This window comes from Theropithecus gelada, chromosome 20, assembly GCF_003255815.1.
Source record: "Theropithecus gelada isolate Dixy chromosome 20, Tgel_1.0, whole genome shotgun sequence".
NCBI classification, from domain to species: Eukaryota; Metazoa; Chordata; class Mammalia; order Primates; family Cercopithecidae; genus Theropithecus; species Theropithecus gelada.
In genome coordinates this window covers 65,005,382-65,028,556 of record NC_037688.1, presented here as the reverse complement: position 1 = coordinate 65,028,556, position 23,175 = coordinate 65,005,382, and the positions used below count along the sequence as shown (strand labels likewise).

At 44.2% G+C, this 23,175-nt stretch overlaps 2 protein-coding genes across 8 annotated transcripts; both read right to left on the bottom strand.

Annotated features, from left to right (window-relative positions):
• Positions 1-1,370: 1,370 nt before the first annotated feature.
• Positions 1,371-9,181, bottom strand: RPS15A (ribosomal protein S15a). 4 transcript variants are annotated; one of them, XM_025370407.1, is made up of 6 exons: positions 9,124-9,181; positions 7,429-7,566; positions 6,544-6,623; positions 3,187-3,272; positions 2,096-2,169; positions 1,389-1,518 (listed from the first exon to the last, which is right to left on the bottom strand). In XM_025370407.1, the coding sequence occupies exons 2-6, from the start codon at positions 7,559-7,561 to the stop codon at positions 1,505-1,507; spliced, it is 387 nt and encodes a 128-aa protein (XP_025226192.1). In that variant the 5' UTR covers positions 7,562-7,566; positions 9,124-9,181; the 3' UTR covers positions 1,389-1,504. The 4 variants fall into 4 exon arrangements, with proteins under 4 accessions (XP_025226189.1, XP_025226191.1, XP_025226190.1 ...); XM_025370404.1 differs by lacking the exon at positions 2,096-2,169 and having other exon boundaries at positions 1,371-1,518; XM_025370406.1 differs by lacking the exon at positions 2,096-2,169 and having other exon boundaries at positions 1,371-1,518; positions 8,713-9,154.
• A 1,311-nt stretch (positions 9,182-10,492) lies between these two features.
• Positions 10,493-20,513, bottom strand: ARL6IP1 (ADP ribosylation factor like GTPase 6 interacting protein 1). Of its 4 annotated transcripts, XM_025370401.1 has the most exons (7): positions 20,267-20,380; positions 18,834-18,838; positions 17,563-17,696; positions 16,774-16,893; positions 14,285-14,402; positions 13,424-13,508; positions 10,493-12,196 (listed from the first exon to the last, which is right to left on the bottom strand). In XM_025370401.1, exons 3-7 carry the CDS (start codon positions 17,643-17,645, stop codon positions 12,078-12,080), a joined length of 525 nt encoding a protein of 174 aa, XP_025226186.1. In that variant the 5' UTR covers positions 17,646-17,696; positions 18,834-18,838; positions 20,267-20,380; the 3' UTR covers positions 10,493-12,077. The 4 variants fall into 4 exon arrangements, with proteins under 4 accessions (XP_025226186.1, XP_025226185.1, XP_025226188.1 ...); XM_025370400.1 differs by lacking the exon at positions 18,834-18,838 and having other exon boundaries at positions 20,267-20,513; XM_025370403.1 differs by lacking the exon at positions 18,834-18,838 and having other exon boundaries at positions 20,329-20,374.
• Between the last annotated feature and the right edge of the window lie 2,662 nt (positions 20,514-23,175).

Sequence of the window (23,175 nt, the reverse complement as noted above, 5' to 3'; positions counted from 1 at the left end):
CCCTCAACTCGGGGATGGGTTTTGCATCATTCCCATTACAGATAAGGATGTTGAGGCTATTGAGTGGAAGAGGAAACCTGAGTTCTGGTGCTGGACTTCAAAACTCATGTGAATTACTCAACAGCCTCCCAAACATCAGAGGCCCCAAACACGCCTCTCAACTCACTTCTCACAAATAGGGGCCTTATCTGCCCCATCTCTAGGGCCCTTCTGTAACATTTGTAGCTACTTCCCACATATTACAAAGGTAGGCCCTCCTTTCAGGAAGTTCATCCGCACCCCTTCCTAAGGTAGCTTCTCTCCTCGCTTGGCACACCACCTGGGTAGCCAAGGGCAGAGCAGAGACTGGGGGACACGCCCCAGTACCAGGTCAGCACCAACTACTCCGTCAGTGATCACCAGTGCCCACCACTTCAATGGGCACCTCCAAGTGGCACCGGATCCTCTTGGAACAATTCCTAAGGCCAGGCGTGGTGGTTCACGCCTGTAATCCCAGCACTTTGGGAGGCCGAGGCAGGTGGATCACTTGAGATCAGGAGTTCGAGACCAGCCTGGCCAACATGGTGAAACCCGTCTCTACTAAAAACACAAAAATTAAGCAGACATGGTGGCACACACCTGTAATCCCAGCTACTCAGGAGGCTGAGGCACAAGAACTACTTGAACCTGGGAAGCGGAGGTTGCAGTGAGCCAAGATCATGCACTGTACTCCAGCCTGTGTGACAGAGTGACTGTCTTAAAAAAAAAAAAAATTCCTCTCAAGTATTTCTTACAGTGGTCAGTGACAAAAGCAAGATCTAAAATCCCATCTACAGAATAATCCTAGCCAGGCAAAATAAACTCATTAAAAACAGAAAATACTGAAATACAGGCCAGGTGTGGTGGCTCATGGCTGTAATCCCAGCACCTTGGGAGGCCAAGGTGGGCTGATTGCATAAGGCCAAGAGTTCGAGACTAGCCTGGGCAACACGGCGCCACCCCATCTCTATTAAAATATAAAAATTAGCCAGGTGTGGCGACACACACCTGTAATCCCAGGCTTCTCAGGCAGCTGAGACAAGACAATTACTTGAACCCAGGAGGTGAAAACTGCAGTGAGCCAGGATCGCACCACTGTACTCCTGCCTGAGCGACAGAGTGAGACTCTGTCTCAAAAAAAAAATGAAATGTAACTAAAATATTTAGTGTCAAATACCTGGTTTTGGTAGACAGCAGGGGTGACTGTTTTCTTATGCATATTGGTTTCATAAGAACTTTTTCCCTTGACTATATTAGTCACTTTGGGTAATCGCATTCACCAATAAACGAAGCAACGGCATGCTGCCGCAGACGCTCCGGCTACACTGCTGTGAAGGCTCAAAACGACCAAGTGGAAGCACCAGAGTCCATGAGGCATTTTATTTGTAAATGTATGTATTACATCCCTAGAAAAAGAATCCCAGGATTTTCCCTCCTGTGTGTTTTCGTCTTGCTTCTTCATGGTCCATGATGCCAGCTGAGGTTGTCAGTACAATGAAACTATGGAGTGGAAAAAGAAAATGCTGGTAAGTTTAATAGTTCAACATAGTGCCTTCTAGTGCAGAAAAGCATCAACACTCATTAGTGGTTAAGGGTGCTTTCCTGTGGAGCACACAGGAACTGACAGTGCCACTGCTGGTGCCTCATGTAGCATATGAGCATGACTCCTGCAACCAACAGAGCCAAATCCAGAGAGTGGAGCCACACAATCACACAGCCCTGACATCTGCCTCACACAGCCCTGACTTCTGCCCCACACAGCCCTGACTTCTGCCTACACCACGAAACAAACTTGACTGAAAACAAAGGCATCTAGGAACTCCTTTAACTTCAAATGTCACTTTCTGCTCTCAGGTAAGGAGACTTGAAAGTATTCACATAAACTTGAGTTTGAATTGTGTTTCTGCCATGCATCGTATAACTATTACATGGAGACATGTTCATGTGTACAGTGAGTGGCTGCTTCATTAGCTACTGTGGGGATCACTGTAACAAGCATACAGTATGCAAATGTGCGGCATTAAAATCAGTTATCATAATTACAAAGAGAAATGATTTTCGTAAGAGAATGCTGTACCTGTAATACAGCAACCATGAAGTGAGAATACATTCAACCAAGGCACCAGACGCGTAATTTGGAGGATATAAATTCTTAACCACAAAGATACACATTTACTGTGTCAGCTCATAAAGCGTTTTACCAAAATTAAATCAGGTGATAAACAGAGGACTATTACCACTTTTACAGATGAAGAAATCAAGGCTATGACTTGCCCAAGATCTCATGGCTTTAAAGCAGAAAAACAAGGATTTGAACTCAGACAGGCTCTTAAGGACAAAGATTCCCAAACGAAGTTTTCCCAAAGGCCCAGGCTTAGAACTGATTCTGGCCGAGTCTGGGACCACAGGGAACACACAATATGAACTATCTGCCAGAAGGGCAGACATGAAACACAACCCTCCTCTTCTGCCAGTCTAAGCTCTCACGCCTCTCAGAACCTGAAGCCTAACACGTGAAATGTGGCGAACAGCCAGGCACGGTGGCGGGCGCCTGTGTTCCCAAATCCATAAGGGGCTGAGTGGGGAGGACTGCTTGGGGCCAGGAAGCCAAGGCTGTAGTGTGTTATGACCACACTTGTGAAGAGCCACTGCACTCCAGCCCGGGCAACAAAGTGAAACCCTGTCCCTCTTTTTTCTTGAGACAGAATTTCGCTCTTATTGGCCAGGCTGGAGTGCAATGGCATGATCTCAGCTCACTGCAACGTCCGCCTCCTGGGTTCAAGCAATTCTCCTGCCTCAGGCTCCCGAGTAGCTGGGATCACAGGCGTGCGCCACCAGGCCTGGCTAATTTTGTATTTTAGGTAGAGACGGGGTTTCTCCATGTTGGTCAGGCTGGTCTCGAACTCCCAACCTCAGGTGATCCGCCCGCCTTGGCCTCCCAAAGTGCTAGGATCACAGGTGTGAGCCACTGCGCCTGACCAACCCTGTCTCTATTTAAAGAGAAAAAAAAGAAATATGGGTAACACTTGAGGTAATTATTAGGTCAAAATGGTTGAGAGTAGACAAATTTAAAAAGGAAAAAAACAAAACAAAAAAAATCTCAAGTCAAACTGCACCACAGCAATTCTTAAGCACTAACTTCTTTTAATTAAGGAAAGGCCAACTTACCCAAACTGGCGGGATGGAAGCAGGTTATTCTGCCATTTTTCTAGATCTTTGAGTTGCACATCAAATCTGGGGCTGATCACTCCACACTATAAAATAAAAACAACAACAAAAAAAGTCTTCACTTTACCAATGAAGAGAAAAACTGAGTAACACAAGCTGACATTGATAAACGAACAGTCCTCCAAACCAACCAAACCAGCATTCAGATGGGTACCTATTCTGTGCACAATTCTTGACATACTTTTCAAAAAATACACTTAAGTAAGACTATGCCCGCCTACGAGGCCCACCACGTGCCTAGAAAAAGCAAAGACATGAAAAGAAATGGCACAAGGCAATACATGGCAGTGTCCAGCCACTGGCGTGCTCCCTGTTGGCTAGAGAACTGTCCAGAATGATCAGATTTTACATAGCCAAGAGATCAAGTCTTGACAAGAGAGACTATAGCCAACCCTTTCTTATATAGTAAGGCTGAAATAAAATCGTAGGGTCTCAAATCCTGAAGCTCATAAGCTAAAAACTACAAATTATTAGAATATCTAAGGAACACGCTGCACCGGCAGCGAACTAAGAACACTGCTCCCACCAATGAAGTACCATTACATATTTCCAAGAAACAATGTCCTACATCCCCAGGCAAATTTTTCCAAATGAATGTGACAGAATGATGGAAGGCAGAAAGAGCAAAGGGCTTGCAATTATCTCATCTCGTGGCTACCAGGACACGGCAACAATGATCCTCCCAAGTACGAGCTCACCAAGGGCTGTCATCCCTCAACTACATGCCAGCCCTAAAACACTACTGAAGAAAGTCCACCAACTGATGTCCACTAACTGAAGACCCTCTGCTCACAAAATCTGCTCTAAAATCACAGGCACACTTGAAAAACACTTCCAAAAGCAGAGACTGACCCACAGAAACTGAAAATGGGCTTGTCAGAAAGGCCTAACTGCATTACGCTCAGGAAGCCTGCTTAAGTTCTCCTACTATTACCCCATCAGCTATCCTGTGACTTGACTAACAACGCCAATCTCACAGCAGATGAAAGAAATGCAGGGACAGAAATATGGGGAAACTAGTTTAGTCCAAGCAAACTGTAGTGAAAGAGCTTCCCCAAAGTCTGCCGCACTCTGCATCCAAGTTTTTATGTTGATTCCAGCAGCAAAAATCCTTCTCATTGTGGTAGAATTAAAACAGCATACCCTCTCCCAACTAAGAAGAATCCTAAGAGGATGTGATCAAGCCCAGAATGTTAATCAATCTAGTCTTTACACACTATCTTACTTCCAAGCTCAATTTCCACGCTAAGGGTAGGTCAATGTCTTGCATGAAAGTGATGGAGGGGGACATTCTCTTATAAATGGGGAGAAATGAAATTCCAAGAAACCAAAAATTGTTTACTTTGCCGAAAGTCACAGAGCAGGCCAGGTGCGGTGGATCACCTGAGGTCAGGAGTTCCAGACCAGCCTGGCCAACATGGCAAATCCCCGTCTTTACTAAAGATACAAAAATTAGCCCGGCATGGTGCCACGCACCTATAATCCCAGCTACTAGGGAGGCTGAGGTAGGAGAATCGCTTGAACCTGGGAGACGGAGGTTGCAGTGGCCAAGATGGTGCCACTGCACTCCAGCCTGGGTGAGAGTGAGACTCCGTCTCAAAAAAAGGGCACAGAGCAGCAGGGCCTGCATGTCAACTGTTACAGGCTAGAATTTTTTAAAGTAGCACACCACAGAACAAGGGTGCCACAAATAAGTTCCGTTTACAGAATGCTCTGTTCAAACATTTCTCGGCTGGGCCCAGTGACTCACGCCTGCAATCCTGGCACTCTGGGAGGCTGAGGTGGGAGGCTCACTTGAGCCCAGAAGTCTAAGACAAAACTAAGCAACATAGCGAGATCCCACCTCTACAAAAAAGTTTTTAAATAATTAGCAGTCACAGTGGCATGCACCAGTATTCCCAGCTACTCAGGAGGCTGAGGTGGGAGGATGGCTTGAGCTAGGGAAGCTGCAGTGAGCCAAGATGGTGCCACTGCACTCCAGCCTAGGCCAGAGCAAGAATATCTCAAAAGAAATATAAATAAAAATAAATAAATCCTACTTTGAGGTGGGGTTCTAACGGCTACATACAACTGAAACACAGTATGACATACTGAAAATTACTCTTGCAAGTTCTTTAAATCTTACGGAGTCTTGCCCTGACACCCAGGCTGGAGTGCAGTGGTGTGATATCCAGCTCACTGTAACCTCCGCCTGCCAGGTTCAAGCAATTCTCCTGCCTCAGCCTCCCAAGTAGCTGGGATTACAGGTGCCCGCCACTGCGCCCGGCTAGTTCTTGTATTTTTAGTAGAGACGAGATTTCACCATGTTGGCCAGGCTGGTCTCAAACTCCTCACCTCGTGATCCACCTGCCTCAGCCTCCCAAAGTGCTGGGATTATGGGCGTGAGCCACCGCACCCAGCCAGTTCTTCAAATCTTTAATAAATACTTCAGCAACTCACTTTCTGGGTCTCTTTCCCCTCATCTGTTGCAGTAGACACAGGGGTGTCCAAGGGAGGGAATACAGACATGGGCTCTTAGTTTCTGTTTCTAGTTGGGCCAGTAAGGCCACTCTTCATCCCTCTTTTCCATTTATCACTAGAGACAGAAACTAAATACCATGGTTTCAGGCTGCTAAAAGTCTAAAACAAAACAACAAAATTAGGCAGGCTGGACAAGCTTGGACTAGAGGATCTGCCTCTTTGCAAATCTGAAAGCTACAAACCTGATAGGAAGCACAGTGGACACCTCAACTAGCTTAGACACCTGCCCCCAAAACACACGCAATCACTTAAACCACAAAATCAGTTTTACTTGGTTAAGGTGTTGACAAGTCAAACTGAAAAGCAACATAGACCCCAAAGACCTATGCCAGCAAAAACAGAAAAAGTATTAATATTGCTATTTAGAAAGCCCCATTTACTCAAAGATTCCATCCAAAAAACCCAACACCACTGAGAGGAAGGACACAGCTTCTTGGACAAAAGGCTCAGTGGCCTTGAGCCACCCAAGTTCAAGCCAGTGAGGTGGGTAGTGTTAACATCCAATATTTAAATACCGGTACCGCCGCTGGTTTCACCCCCCATCTCCCCTGAGACAGCTTATACCCCATACAAACACTAGGTCAACTGACATAATTCTAGCACAATCAACGCAGGAGAACAAATGAAGTTATATGTGTCAATATTTAAACCTTTTTAAAGTAACTGGATAAAGCAAGTATGGCACCACTACTCAGTATTTCCAAAGGCAATTACAACATCTAACGCCACATTACAAAATTCTTAAAGCTTTGAAATGTGTATATCACTCATTCTTACCTTGTTTAGCCTGCCTGTAAGGTTCACAACAATTTTCCCAGCTCTGTGATCATCAATGATTTCAAATTCGCCAATGTAACCTACAAAAGATAACTGACTGGATTAAATAAAAGACACCAACTTGAGAGCTAAACCTCTGAGCTCCAGCCTACCCAATTCTTAAGTCTCCCATCATCACCTCAGTGACTGCTTCTCCAAGAAGTTGGGGGGAAGACAGTTGATCTGTATCAGAACTAATTTTTACAACCTAACACGTAAGATTTGGGAGACAATACCCAAAACAATCCACCTTGCAATTCTGAAAGAACTTATTTTCCCCTTGACCCTTCCTTCACTGCTTCCCACTCCCAAAGGCTACCTTGTGCCAAAGAAGTGCAATAATCCAATCTTTTCTCTCAAGGGGCTCTGAGAAGATCTCAAGAGTCCTTTCGGGTTTTTTTTTTTTTTTTTTTTGAGATGGAGTCTTGTGCTGTCGCCCAGGCTGGAGTGCTGTGGCCGATCTCGGCTCATTGCAGCCTCCACCTCACGGGTTCAAGCAATTCTCCCTGCCTCAGTCTCCCGAAGAGCTGGGATTTTTTTTTTTTTAGTAGAGACGGGGTTTTGCCATGTTGGCCAGGCTGGTCTCGAAATGAGCTCAGGAGTCCTTTCAATGACTTGGTTTCATTTAGCTCCCAAATACCTAGCAGAGCTCCTTCTTCCAGCAGTCCTACTCTAAGTGACTCTTTCGAAGTTTCAGACTATCCCCTCCTCCACAGCCCACAAGTCAATTGCATTCGTTCTCAGGTATGACAGACATACTTTGGTCCCCCATAATTAATTTCTACAGGACTCATTTCTTAAAAGAGTCTCACATCAAAACATAAAACACAGCGGCAGCAGACTTACCATGCTTCATCATCACAGTGAGAAACCGGACGATGACTTTGGAGCACGGCCTAATAAGCACCTGGCGTTTGCCTCTCTTTTCGGCATTGTTGATGCTCTTGAGAGCATCAGCCAGGACATTCATGCGCACCATTGTGGCTGTTCAGGGAAGACAAAACAGGAGGTTTTACTGGCATTGCCAACAGCAACAGACACTCACCAACCAACACACTTCGGAAGTATCCTTTTCTTTCTGGCCCCACCTTGGCGAAGTTTTCTTAAGTCTGAGAAGGCTGCTTCTCCATTTCCCACCACCCAGGAAAATTCCTATTTACTACGGTTGTTGTAAACAGGTTATCGGGACGTCAGTCTGCACATTTTTTTATTTTTTTTTTTATTTTTTTTTATTTTTTTTTTTTTTGAGACGGAGTCTCGCTCTGTCCCCCAGGCTGGAGTGCAGTGGCCGGATCTCAGCTCACTGCAAGCTCCGCCTCCCGGGTTCACGCCATTCTCCGGCCTCAGCCTCCCGAGTAGCTGGGACTACAGGCGCCCGCCACCTCGTCCGGCTAGTTTTTTGTATTTCTTAATAGAGACGGGGTTTCACCCTGTTAGCCAGGATGGTCTCGATCTCCTGACCTCGTGATCCGCCCGTCTCGGCCTCCCAAAGTGCTGGGATTACAGGCTTGAGCCACCGCGCCCGGCCGTCTGCACATTTTTAAATTCACTCATTCACTAACCACTCTTCTTTGAATTGTGCCACACGCCAACGTCTGGAGGTAATGAAATGTGGGACAAAATCCACTTGACACAAGAAAACGACAGAACTAGCAGAAACTGCCAGCTACCGAAACGAAAACATAGGCTATAGTCGATCAGTGATTCAGAACAGAAGCAGAGTATCATCGGCAACATTTTCCAAATTGTCGAAAATCAGCAGATTCTGTACTATTAACATTGCACTTTAGAACAGTTCACTCTCACCTACCATGAACACATCAATAAAACTAAACATCCATCTTTGTACCATTTAAAATTGCGTCCAACAGCAAGTGCCACAGTGGCAAACAGAAACATTTTACATACTGTCAGACTGGACAGTATGTCCAGTCTTCTAATGGGCACGGACGGCACAATACACTGAAGTTCTGAAAGCCCTTAAGTATGGAGACCAAAGTGCCAATAGTAAAGAGTAGAACTTAAATCTCTCCCCTTAAGTTCAAAAGTGTCTAAAGAAAAACTCCGCGGCCCAGAAGATCCAATTTGGCACCCAGCAAACTGCCAACCCCGGCACGATGCAGCTTTTACCTGCCGGGTGGCCTCAGCCTCCCAAGCTCCCAGCGCGGCCCCAGCTACGAGAAGCTGCACCGCCCACCAGCCCCGATGCTGCCCGCCGCCCGGGGCCAAGGCGCAGCCTCAGCACTACAGGAAGATTCAGACGCTGTGGCCCGAACCGGAGTTACTGCCTAGCTAGGCAGTCGAAGGTTCCGGCTCCCGCCAGCGCTGCGGCCTGCACCCCATGCACCGGATCCCGGAGTGCACAGTCTGGGGCGCCCGGGCATGGCTCTCCTCTATGCTTGTCCAGGAACCGGCAAGGCCAGGATCCTCGGCCAAGGAGGGGTCCAGCCTCCTCGCAGGACACTGAGACCGAACCTTAGATTGCAGGATTGCGCCGATGGCAGACGGATGAAATTGGAGCTCTCAGAGAGTGCCACTCACCGGCGCGGAAAGATGGCGGAAAGAGAACGGGAGGGGAGAGCGCACGGAGTTATGGGAAGCGGGAGAACTATCGCGAGACTTTCAAAGGACCGGCAAAAACAGGGACCGCCTGGGAGGAGGAGAAGGGGAAGGGAAAGGCGGAGCCTCCTCAGGGGTTGGCAGTTGAGAGTCGATGGAATCGACCTTCCTCGGTGCGGCCTGGGAGAGGCAAAGTGAGCAGTTCATTGGAGGTTCGTCTACTTTTTTTTTTTTTTTTTGAGATGGAATTTCGCTCTTGTAGCCCAGGCTGGAGTGCAGTGGCGTGATCTCGGCTCACTGCAACCTCCGACTCCCGGGTTCAAGTGATTTCTTCTGCCTCAGCCTCCTGAGTAGCTGGGACTACAGGCGCGCGCCACCACGCCCGGCTAATTTTTGTATTTTTAATAGAGATGGGGTTTCCCCATTTTGGCGAAGATGTTCTTGATCTCGTGACCTTGCAGTCCGCCCACCTCGGCCTCCGAAGGTGCTGGGATTACAGGCGGGAGCCACCGCGCGGGCCTTAATTTTTATTTTATTTTACTTTTGATACAGAGTCTCGCTCTGTCACCCAGGCTGGAGTCCAGTGGCGCGATCTTGGCGCACTGCAGCCTCCGCCTCCCGGGTTCAAGCGATTCTCCTGCTTCAGCCTCATGAGTAGCTGGGATTACAGGCACACGCCATCACACCCGGCTAATTTTTGTATTTTTAGTAGACAGGGGGTTTCACCATGTTGGCCAGGCTGGTCTCGAACTCCTGACATCAAGTGATCTGCCCACCTCAGCCTCCCAAGGTGCTGGGATTACAGGCGTGAGCCACCACACCTGGCTAAAATATTTTTTTAATTAAAAAATAAGTGAAGCTCAGACAAAAGTCACCCAACAATTGTTTACTGAGCACTCTTGTACCAGACACTAGCAAGGCCCTGGGGTACGAGGTGCCCACACAGGAACCATTTAGCCAGTTCTGTCCCTGCCGGTGCTTCCAGCTTCGTCCTCTCTCACATGTCATAGTTGGCCCCTGCTCGTTCATTGCATTTCCTCTTCCCTCTATAGCATGCTGCCTGGAATATTTGGTAAATAAATAAACTTAAACCTTTTATTTTTGTTCTTTTTTAAAATTTTTCATAGGGTCCTGCTCTGTTGCCCAGGCTAGAGTGCAGGGGTACACTCAGCTCAATGCAACCTCAAACTCATGGACTCCAGTGAACCTCCTGCCCAGGTCTCCCAAAGTGGTGGAATTTCTTAAAGAGTACCTTATAGACACGTAAGGACCACACAGGGTACTTCATCAATCAGATTCATAAATCCAATCATGCAAATATTACATTGGCTAAGTTAAAGAAAGTGAGACATGAAGATTCCAGCTTTTTTTATTTTTTCCCATTTTACACAAAGTAGAATAATACAGGATTAAAACTGTAAAAGTAGTTAATCAGTAGAACATGTATACACAAAAAAAAATCCAGATAGGAAGACAGGCTTATTTACAATGAAAGTAAGGTAAAATTAAGGTAGTTTTCTTATGAAATATTTAAAAAAAAAAAAAAAATGCTACAATGGGCACCACTGTTTACAGCAATATTAAAGAGGAAAAAACACTTATTTAATAGGGACAGATATACCACAAGGTACAACATCAGTGCAATAAATTCACAAAACTATATTACAGCTAATCAGTTTAAGAATTGTTTCCAAGTCAGTCACATTTTTTGGCCCTCAGAAGTTCATTCCTACAGATTTCAACTACTCTAAATTTCTAGCTACCAACAAGTTAAGAATGATAAGAAGAAGCTTTCCAAGGAGTTACGAAATCTTTGTAGACCAGAGGCCAACCAACTATCATCACCTCAAGTCTGCTCTCACCAACAGCCCTTGTATTTTTCAGGGAGAAATCTCTAGGAAAAAAAGTCAGACACCAGTGTAGTCACTATCTCCCATGTCAAACCTAGGGGACTAAAATGGCCAGTATTACCATAAAATGAGAATTTTAAGGTTTACCTTAAAAGGCTTATTCTGGTCTCAAAAATTAGATAAGATTATCTTCTACTGAAATGAATCTTAACTAAACATATTAGACTGCTGTCCTTTTGCTGGTCTTAGAGTAAAAATCATAGACATGAGTCTTAACCTACTGTATACTATAGCTAAAGTCAGCTGAAAATCTGAAATTAAAAGTATGCTAGAAATCCTAAATGTAATCTTGTGGAAGTCTGCTATTCAAAAGCCCTTAAGGATTTACTAACTTCGAGTCTAAGTGCAAGGGGACAAAAGCTTAAGCCTGTCAGACATTCCTTTTTTTGGACAAAAAGATCAAAGCTTCCTACAAATTGCTAAGCTTTGCAGAAGGGAGAAGCCTACACGTACTAGCACATGGAATCAGTTTCATTTTATTTCATGGGGACTCTTCTCCCACCGGAAAGAAACAGAATGAGGAATGAATCTTAATTGGTCTCTTCATCAGAAGTGGTAAACTTGGTCTCTATATTCATGAAGTCAGACAGTTTTCTAAGCAGACTGTGGAAGCAGACAGAACCAGCTTCCTGTAGCCACAGACCACTACATGGTATCTAAGCTAAAGCAAAGATGAACAATTATCCAGATTCACTTGAACTGTACTAAAGGGCAAGGTTCACCACTACAAAAGGAAGTTGTCTAAAAGCAAGAATTCAATTAACACTGGGTAAGAAAAATCAAAAACAAATTATACACACTAATGAGTTGTCCATGAAGCCAACTGCTAAGAATGCACTCAACTATATGCAACATGAAGACACTGCACAAAGCCTTACTTGGGGAGTCTGAATTTCTATCAACTAAGGGCAGAGTGAGGGAGAGCAAAGAGCTACTTCCGTAACATTTTAGTAACCAGATAGTACAGCAGAAACCGTTCCCGGAGCAATGGGTGCGCCACTAATCACCCTGATTAAAGCAGATGAATCATTCATTTTTCTTTTCTTTTTGTTTGAGAAGTTTGTTTATCTCCCTCTTGGCCATTCCAATGTACTTCGAAATGATTCCATGCTGGTTTAGTCCAGGAAGCAATAGCAAGGAAGTCACTTAAAATAAATTTTAAAAAAGCAACATTAAGGAGGCAGCAATTAACTTGCTAAAGGTTATTATTATTATTATTTTTTGAGACAAAGTTTCACTATTGTTGCCCAGGCTGGAGTGTAATGGCTGATCTCAGCTCACTGCAACCTCCACCTCTCAGGTTCAAGCGATTCTCCTGCCTCAGCTACCCAAGTAGCTAGGATTACAGGCATGCGCCACCACGCCCGACTAATTTTGTATTTTTAGTAGAGATGGGGTTTCTCTATGTTGGTCAGGCTGGTCTCAAACTCCCGATCTCAGGTGATCCGCCTGCCTCAGCCTCCCAAAGTGCTAGGATTATAGGCATGAGCCACCTTGCACAGCGACAACTCTCACTCTTGTTGCCCAGGCTGGAGTGCAGTGGCACAATCTCAGCTCACTGCAACCTCCACCTCCCGGGTTCAAGACATTCTCCTGCCTCACCCTGCCAAGTAGAGTAGCTGGGATTATAGGCGCCTGCCACCACACCCGGCTAATTTTTGTATTTTTAGTACACACGTGATTTTGCAATGTTGGCCAGGCGGTCTCCAACTCCTGACCTCAGGTGATCTGGGTGGGTGTGTGTGTGTGTGTGTGTGTGTGTGTGTGTGTGTGTGTGTGGTGCAGTGGTGTGATCTCAGCTCACTGCAACCTCCACCTCCTGGGTTCAGGTGATTCTCATGCCTCTGCCTCCCAAGTAGCTGGGACTACAGGTGTGCACCACCACATCTGACTAATTTTTGTATTTTTAGTAGAGACAGGGTTTCCGCATATTGGCCAGTCTGGTCTCAAACTCCTGGCCTCAAGTGATCCACCCACCTCAGCCTCCCAAAATGCTGGGATTACAGGCTGAGCCACCGTGCCCAGCCAATTATTACATTTTAAAGGTAGGTTCCCAGATTATTAAACTCTATAATGGGAGGAAATAACATGAAACCAATTACTTCCACTGGGATGTATCCCCAGAAACTTCTGCTCTCATCCCCTCTTCCACCTCAGAAAATAATCATTGCTTATTACTTTCTACCTTAGTTTGTGCATTACTTTCTACCTTAGTTGTTGCATTGTTTTCACTTTCTATGAGACCATAATCATCTTTCTATATTCCCACAGTTCCTTTTCGGTGTCTAAAACTTAGGAAGTTGTTTATTGACGAAGTTACAGTTCAATTTCACTGGCCAGGATGTGCCTGTAGTTTTTCCTCAAAGACTTACCTATCAGGTAGGTGAGAAGCAGGTTGTGGACTTGTTGTCCCACCCAAGCAACCGCAGCAAGAGAAACAATCATGGTCATGAAGTACTAGCAATGAAAACAACAAGAATTTAATATCAAAACTTCATTATGACACCATAAATATATGTAATTTTTATTTGTCAATTAAAGAAGAGTGTGTTTCAAAGTTCAGGAAATAATTTAGCTTTTATTATCACTTTTCTTTAAAAATTCTTAGATTTAAAAACCTATTCCATTGGATCTACTTTATAGAATTTGGGTATGTTTCTTCCTAGAATTACTGCAATTCTATATGTAAATATTTTATGATATAAATTATACGATCTTTTCAGTTAATAACGTCATAGAGCAGCCTCACAACGTGAAGCTGACAGATGAGAGAACAGATGAACAGATGCTTTCCTTTTTTTTTCTTTGAGACAGAGTCTCATTCTGTCACAAAGCCTGGAGTGCAGTGGTGCAAACAGCTCACTCCCCAAACACAAGCTCACTGCAGCCTCAACCTCCTGGGCTCAAGTGATCCTCAGCCTACCATGTAGCTGGGATTATAGGCATGAGCCACGGTGCCAGGCCTAAACAGATGCTTTCTAAGCATATGTCTTTTACTATTATTTCAGTAAGAAAAATGAAACAGAAGAATTTTGTTTTACTAGAATAAAAAATTAAATGCAAAAATATAATTTTTAACTTTAAAATGATTCAGTCTAATTAATACAAGTAAACATTTATGAATGTACTTAGGCATTAACCAATGAATAAACTTCAAATAACTATTAAAACAAAAGGCAAATTGACTCAAATCTTAACATTTTACTGTACTTAAGTCAAAGCAAAAAAAGTACCATCTTAGGTTTTTCTTCCTTTAGCGTGAAGAGGCGTTTCCACCAACCCACAGCTCTGCGTCGAGTTTTTACTAGATTGCTGCAAATTTCATGGAATCTTTGCTGTTGTTCAGTGGTCCTAGAAAAAGAAATTTGCCTTTTGCTATAAACAAATTGCTACAGTTGACCAAAACACACCACCCTATTCAATTTAAGAGCTATCTTCTAAAGAAAATCCAAATAAAAACAATGTCTCACCATTATCTTACGTAGGTGAAATAGTCCTTCCACCATTAAGACACCTTTTATAGCACAGGAGTAAGTTTTTATGTAAACTGTGTAAGAGCGTATGAGAGCGAGAGTGTGTGTGTGTAATAAAGAAATGATCTATGGCTCTGAAGCCACATTTATTTAATGGTAGTAAAAGACTCATGACTTCTATGGGCCATAGAGAAATCAGTATAAATTTGATTTTGCTATTCCTAAATATTCTTTAGATCCTAATAAATTCTGCACTATACCTATCAGAATCCCACCAAACAGCTGTATTTGAACGCTCTTTAGTAAGATACTAACTACTAGCATTTAACACATAACACCCCCAACTGGGCTTCATACATTTGATGACAAGGCAGCAATAAACAGCTCAAATCTAAATTCTTCTTCATAAATTTAGTCCTAGGGGAGGGAAAATATAATCAACAAACAACACAGCAGTAAAAATCCAACAAGAGACCCTCCCAAGAAAACCTTTTATGTATATAGTTTTTCTTGGTTCTGATTTTATTTTTATTTTTTTGAATTGCCTTTGCACTGTCTTCGCTGCACAGCTATAATGGCTGCTATTATTGCCCTGTGCTGAGCTGAGGGATGTGTTGCCTTTTCTTCTCTAGCCCTCATCTCTGTAAAACTGCAGTGATTATAAAGTAGAAGAATTTCTGCTGAGCCCTGGAACTTCTTTTTAACAATGAGGCGTGATTTCTTGCCCATGGTCAAGGCTAGACTGTGGCTATGCAAAAGAGTGTTCTTTCTTCCTTGTAAGATCAAAAAATAAACAAAATCTGCTCTATCATAACTGAGTCATACCATGAAACCATCAGTGGTTATTTCTGCAAACTTTCCTTTAGGAGTTATAAATTAGCAGACTGGAATGTCATCTGGCTAATAAGACCAAGGTCAGTGATTTATTTCCTTTGCTAACTCTGTTACATTGCACATTCAGAAACTTGCCCAAAAGAGCCAACAACATTGATTCATTACTGCAAGTGAAAAACAATTCGAAGGATAGTTCCTAACACTAATCCATTCTGCTGTTGGGGGAAACACCTTTAAATATTGTCAATTATATCATAATTTAAGCAACCTTTGAATTTGTTCTTAAAGATCCATAAGATACACATTTCAAATTCTTATGTTTACAGAATTATTTTGCAGTTTGCTATCCTCTGAGATACAAACAACCAAAGGCACAAGTAGAATACTAACCAAATAAAATAAACAGACAAGGATAGAATGGTAGCTGAGAAGAAAATATCTATTCCAACATCTATTTTGGCTGATTATTTGAATCAAAATTCAACACGATAGAGGAAGTTAAAATACCTTTAATATGATCCTTATCCACTTAACTATATCTGAGGAGTTCATAAGCAACCATTTAAAGAATGGTATAAATAGGCCAGGCATGGTGGCTCATGCCTGTAATCCCAGCACTTTGGGAGGCCAAGGCAGGCGGATCACGAGGTCAGGAGATCGAGACCATCCTGGCTAATACGGTGAAACCCCGTGTCTACTAAAATTACAAAAAAAAAAAAAAATTAGCCGGGCGTGGTGGCGGGCGCCTGTAGTCCCGGCTACTCCGGAGGCTGAGGCAGGAGTATGGCGTGAACCCGAGAGGTGGAGCTTGCAGTGAGCCGAGACTGTGCCACTGCACTCCAGCCTGGGTGACAGAGCGAGACTCCATCTCAAAAAAAAAAAAAAAAAAAAAAAAAGCTATAAATAAAATCAGCAACTCATGTGTATACAGCTTGAACCTCTTCAGAAACACCTGGTATTCACTTTGTTAACTGCCATTCCACTGCCTCAGTGTCTCAGTATCTCAGCCTTAACACAAGATCAATCTTAAAAGTCAAAATATTTCAGAGTACTTAACAGTGCCTGCCACAGTAGACATTTAATAAATAATTGCTAAATGAATGTGAATGAAAATCTGCCAGTTTCCTTTTCTGCATTCATTCAAAAATAATTTGTGAAGTTATTATACTATGTTAAATATCAATGGAAATGCAAATATGTGTATGTACAGCTACCATAAAAGAACTATGGAGTACAGAAAATTCATAGTTTATATTCAAATCAGTTATGACATTCTTCACATAAAAGCAATATATCTAATGCTTAGGTGTCTGATGGTTAGACAATTATCTCTGCTTATTTACAGCATACTAATCACAGCCACCAAGTTCAGTAACTACACAGAAATGAGACTGCCAAATCATTATGCTACCTACCATTTATTGGAGCCAAAAATTCTAGGCGCTAGAATGGGAACAAGGTAGTCAGCCAAGCACAAAAACATAACAAAACAGGAAACGCCGGACAGAACAGATGGATCTAGATAGTAGATAATCCTGTTAAAAAAATTAATAAAGGTTAGAAAAACATAGTCATTATTATTCCTAACTAAACATGTCTAACTATTCACTGAACCCGCTGCTTCTCAGAAATATTTGCTATTTTTCCTCTATTTTTCTCACAAGTGGCTTTCCAGAGGCTTGTGACATGCTGATATCATAGCTGCAGTGGTTAAGTAAATATCAATGGACAAAAGCTCTTTGGAGTTCTCAGTATTTTTTAAGAGTTTAGGGGAGTGGGGGTAGGGGAGGGATAGCACTAGGAGAAATACCTAATGTTGATGACGGGTTGATGGTTGCAGCAAACCACCATGCAAACCACCATGGCTTGTCTATATATACCTATGTAACAAACCTGCACATTCTACACATGTATCCCAGAACTGGAAGTCTGATGATAATAATAATAATAAAAGAGTTTAACAGTCTGGAGGACAAAAAGTTTGCAAGTCACTGATTCACTCAAGTGCTTTAGGTTACAAAGTTTACCTAAGTACTACAAATTCTGGAAACTAGAAGTGCTTATGAGAAACACATTCTTTATGGGTTCTTTATGGGTTATATATTACAGAAGAGACTTAAGACACCCCCACAAATGGAAGCTATATATTAAAAAGCCTTTATTAATAAGAAGCACAACCCATAGTAATCTAATAGCTCACTTACAGAAACACCAAAGAAACCACACCCATGATGGCAGGTGGAAACCAGGCTCTTTCCCATCGGAGGACTTTATCAGCCATCAGCATCACTTCTCCCCATCCTTGCAGCTGTTCTTCCAGACTCGCAGTCTCTGCAGCCTAAATACCACCGACATTTAAAGTGATCATTTTACCACTCTCAACATTTTTGTGGTTCATAGACTTCAATTATTTTAAAGCTCCAAATACAAAAAATAACCTCTTAACCAAATTGCCAACTTTAAACAAGTTGGTTTCTGAAAAATTGCAATTTCAAAGATGAAAACCCAATGGGGTTTTTCTTTTTGTTTGTTTTTTGAGACAGAGTCTCACTCTGTCACCCAGGCTGGAGTGCAGTGGGGAGATCTCAGCTCACTGCAGCCTCCGCCTCCCAGATTCAAGCGATTCTCCTACCTCAGCCTCCTGAGTAGTTGGGACTACAGGCGCACACCACCACACCTGGCTAATTTTTTGTAGAAACGGGATTTCACCATGTTGGCCAGGCTGGTCTCGAACTCTCGACCTCAAATGATCCACTCACCTCGGGCTCCCAAAGTGCTGGGATTACAGGTATGAGTCACCCGGCCCAGCCTAAATATCCTTTTAATGGTCACTTTTCTAGTCAAAGCACTGGGCTACTCTTTATATACATGATGTAACTTAATCCTTATAGACAGCCACAAGGTAGGGATAATTAGACTCATTTTGCAATTAAAGTGAGCTCAAAATGGTTTACTTTCTCAAAGTCATACAGGGAATCATGTGGCAGTGTCCAGAGTATTAATAAAATGAAATAACTTTATTTCAGATGGTTAGAATTGATCCGTTGTTTTTGTCATCTTATTGATTTAAACCCTTCTAAATCCATTAGGAAAGACTTTCTCTGAACAGCATTCAATTTCTAAAATAGCTCTTTGTGTAATGGAATCACTCAGATGTTGACATTCATTGCACAATTAAGGAAAACTACTTTCGCCAAATTAAAGTGGCATTTTAGGGTCAATATATCTCCTCAATACAGTGTTTCTTACCACTTAGGATGTCATTTAGATTATACTTCAAATTTCTCTGTGACTCTGAACAGCCGAAAGTGGACCTCCAGGATGAGCTAATGTAGCAAAAGCGCTTAAAGCTGGTTTTGGTAAAGGAAGAAAAAATTAGAGTAAGAAACCCAAGTGTCTCTATGTTATCAGGCTGGGTGCAGTGGCTCACACCTGTAATGCCAGCACTTGGTGGGGGTGTAGGGGTCGCCTGAGCCCAGCCTGGGCTGAGACTTTGTCTCTTTGTAAAAGTCATTCACTAGAAATCATGCAAATGACAGAACAAGGCACTTAATCTTAACAAAGGCGCTTGCTATCTGTGCCACGCTGAGTACTCGTGTGATCTCAGTATTTCTGACTTTATATTCCATGCTTAATACTAGTGAAAGAAGAGACTACTATGTGTGGGCACTCTGCTGAGCATTTATATTTATACTTCAATTAATCTTCCCAACAACTTTTAAAAAAGGTGTTATTACTGTCCCCATTTTACCAAGGGGGAAACACACATAGGTTAACCGATTTGCATCCAAGAAATCCACGACCAAAGGCTTTGCTTTCCTTAGATTACATTGCTCTGCTGGAAAGTGAGTTGGGAAGCAGGAGCTCTAGCCCAGGATTTGTCATTTCAACACGGCTTGAGCAACTTCTTTGTGCTGCAATTAATCCTCTTAAAAGGATCCATGCTGGGAACTAACTATGCTAGAAGGAGTGTGTGTTTAAAGGAACAAAGCATGCATTTCTAAAAGCAAATATAAAATCAAGCACAATCAAAACTGCCCTGAAGTCACGTCATTGGCCAGCATCTGGGCTCTTGGAAGTTCAAAAGCCCCTAGGTAAATTCTTTGGTTCCGTTTTTCATTGCTGGTAATGACCTGCAGTCACCAGGGAAGGGTAACAAGATATTTCTCTTGGTTTTTTTTTGCCTACATGGTGCACTTAAATTCACAACAAATAAAAATTTGTCCGCCTATAAATTCACAACAAATAAAAATTTGTCCATCTCACTGCAGTTCCTTCGGATCCCTGCTTATTACTCTAAAGCTGTTTCCAGTAGTCCTGTGACCCCACCCCCGCCAGATTTCCAAATTCCAGACAAACGCCAAGACATCCCATTGTCTGTTCAGCTGAACCCCACTCCGGGTTCCCCACGGTGAGCTCGCAGCCTCCCTGTAGTTGTAAGTTGTACCAGCTCTAACAGAAATTCTCGGCAGTAGCCCTTTGACCCTCCACTGTTGCCCAAGTTTTAGGGCGAAAAGAAGGCAGGCACATCCAGGTTAAGATGAAAGACGGGGAAAGCCGAATACGGCTGGGGCCTGGGCCCCGAAAGCGCTGGACAGGCCCCAGGAGGCCTTCTGCCCCCACCCGCACCCCAGGCTAGTGTCGCAGCCCCTCTGCCTCCCACTTCCTCCTTCTACTCGCGGTGAGGAATCACGCGCCCTCCTCGCCCCGTCGCGCACCGTCCCCAGGAAAGGTAAGGGGTCGACACCCAGGAGTTACCCAAGAAGCCCGAGGGCCAGGCATCGTCGCCTGCCCCGGGAGAGAAGGGCCGGGCCCGCGGCGGGTGACAGGGACGAGGCCGCGGTGTTTGAACCCACGGACGTCTGGAGGCCTCGCTCGGCTCCCGGGGGACAGGAGGCCAGGACTCACCAGCAAGTTGGTGCTGCGATTATCTCCCTCCGCCATCGTCTCCGGGATGCCGTCTCTGTGACCGCAGGGTACCTTCCAGTGAGACCTCCAACCGAGCCCCGCACGGCGACCACAGCGCGAGGGAACGCCCCGCAGGCTGCTTATATCGGTCGGCCGCCCTTCCCGACAGCCCCCGCGACCCTCGCTCCTCATTGGACAGACCGAGTTCACGCCTCAAGGAAACCAGACCAACCGAAGCTCAGCGCATGGCTTGAAATCGGGGTCAAAGGAGACAGAGGCCGCGCCGGGCCGAGGGGGAGGGGACACGGAGTGCCCAATCAGCGCCCAGGGGTTGCGCGACGCCCCGCCCAGGGCTGTAGGAAGCGGTTCAACGGCCGCTGCAGGGGGCGCGGTCCCTCAGTGGTTCCCCCGCTCTGGCTGCTGCGGTGTCTTTGGGCCGCTCTTTGTCCGGCTCTCGCAGCCGAGGAGTCTCACTGGAAAATGGGCTACTCGGAGAGCGATGCTGCGCCGCCTGAGGTGGAGGGCGGAGACGCCGGCCTGCGACACTTTATCTCTTCCTGGCCTCGAGGCGGCTGGGATCCGTTCCACCTCCGGCCCGGTGCCCTAAGCAGGCGCCTGAGCCGTTTAGCCCCGATTTGCGACCCGTGAGGTTTTGAGGACAAGTGAAAAGAGTTCTTTGTGTGGATTTTGCTGCAGTGTTTCTCTCCTACCCAGTAGGAATAAGGCCTGAGCTTGGGAGGAAAAACCCAGGCCTGGTTTGAGAGAGTGTGAAAATGCACCGCCTTCTAAGGGGCTTTATTATACGTGGATGTTTAACTTACTTAAACTGCAAGCCCCCTCTCCAAAAGGATTCTTTTTTTGTTTCTTTGTTTTTTGAGACGAAAGAATCTCGCTCCGTTGCCCAGGCTGAAGTGCAGTAGCGCGATCTCTGCTCACTGCAACCTCCATCTCCCGGGTTCAAGTGATCCTCGCGTGTCAGCTTCCCGAGTAGCTGGAATTACAGGCGCCCGCCACCACGCCCGGCTAATTTTTGCATTTTAATAGAGACAGGGTTTCACGATTTGGGCCAGGCTACTCTGGACCTCCTGACCTCAAGAGATCCGCCCACCTCGGCCTCCCAAAGTGCTGGGATTACAGGCGTGAGCTACTGCGCCCGGTCAAAAGGATAGTTCTTGACACGACCTTTCTTCCATTAGAGGTCATGGTAAGGAAAGATGTAAACCCTCTCACAAGCAACGGAATTCCTAGGCAGTTTAGGAACTGTGTTGAGGCACTTCTACATCTTTTGTATCCAGGATTTCAAATGCAGTAACAAAGTGCTTTGATTTTTTTGTTGTTTGTTCTGATAGAGCCTCGCTCTGTTGCCCAGGCTGTAGTGCAACAGCCACCGCGACCGGCCGATTTTTCATCTTTTGATACAAACAGAATCATGCCAAATGTCCTAATCAAATGTTTGTTTTAGGTGAATTAACTAGAGTTTTAACTTCCAACCTTTTATCCTCTTATACAGGTTTTAACTCCAATCTCTTACGGTCATCTGTATTCGGCCATTGAATTTAAATTTATTTTTTGATGTTCCTTAAGTAACCACCAGGTTCTTAAATATTCAAGGAAGTCGTAAATGTGAGAGTGTTTAGCTGCAGACCGCATACTGCCCCGGAGAGCGGGGCAAGGGCAGGCGCATTGTGAATTTCATGGAAGGGTGTCAATTTGCTGTAGGTCTTTCAAGGTGAAGGGGGAGTGAAGTATCTGGATCAGGGAGAAGCACTTGAAAAAGTCTTTGCAAGGAAGGCCGACTGTTCAATAAAGTGCCACTTTGGAATGTTGGGGTAAAGAAGTTGTATAGGCAAGATACAGCCAGATGGCAGAGACGCTATTTGGAGAGTTTTTAAAGGTATAGAGTCTGAAGAGCAGGTTCTTCTCCATGTACTTAAAAAACAAAAGACAAAAGGGGAGGCGCGGGAGATCCCTTGAGCCCAGGAGATTGAGCTGCAGTGAGCTATGATTGCACCTACTACACTCAAGCTTGGGCGACAGAGCAAAAAACCTGTCTTAAAAAAAAAAAAAAAAGACAAAAAGATCGAGGCAATCAGCAGCCACACAGTGAACATGTTGAGCACTGGGTGTGTGATCTTGCTAGACCCACAGTAATAGCCACTTCCAAAGGAGAGGCTATGGGGTTATTAGGGTTTAAAGTGACATTTCTACTTTTGGGAAATCAGCTTTTGCTGCAGAATGCTTCTCGTTTTCACCCAAGTTTTCCATGCACAACTTAAGACTTGTTAACACCAGCTTGTGAAATGAAGGTAGGTGAAAAAAACAGAAGCAACTCAAGCAGCAGTTTCTCCACTTAGTATTTTTTGTTACTTAACAGTGTATTCCCATACCTATTTCTAAATGCACAGCCCTGCTATACGGTCTCTCACTAAATTTCCGATTGGTCGAATTATTAAAAAACACCCACCCTTAACGTAGTTTTCTTTAGAGCTTTTTGTCCTACAGAGAAAGGATGTGATCTTTTGAAATGCGCCAGATGACTAAGCAGTTAACACAAATCCTAACATCATCTAGCAGCAACAAATGCAATCTCCAAGATATAAAGCCAAGCTGGACATTTTCTATTTTTTTTCAGAGGTGTCACACTCCAAGGAATGCGCCTATCTGTCAATAATGATCTATGGGAATTTTGTTTTTAAATACTGCCAAAATTAAGCTTTATAAATTGGGCCCTAATACAAAGAATTTACATTGATATCATTGAAGTAAAATTTCTACTGCTTTTCAAAAATACAACATAAGTTTGAGGGTAAAATAACTACTTTTTTGAGAATTTAGGGGTCTTTTTTGAGGTATTAGTGCTATTCAGAAAAAAAAAAGGCTAGGTTTGGCTCGGCTCAGTGGTTCAGGCT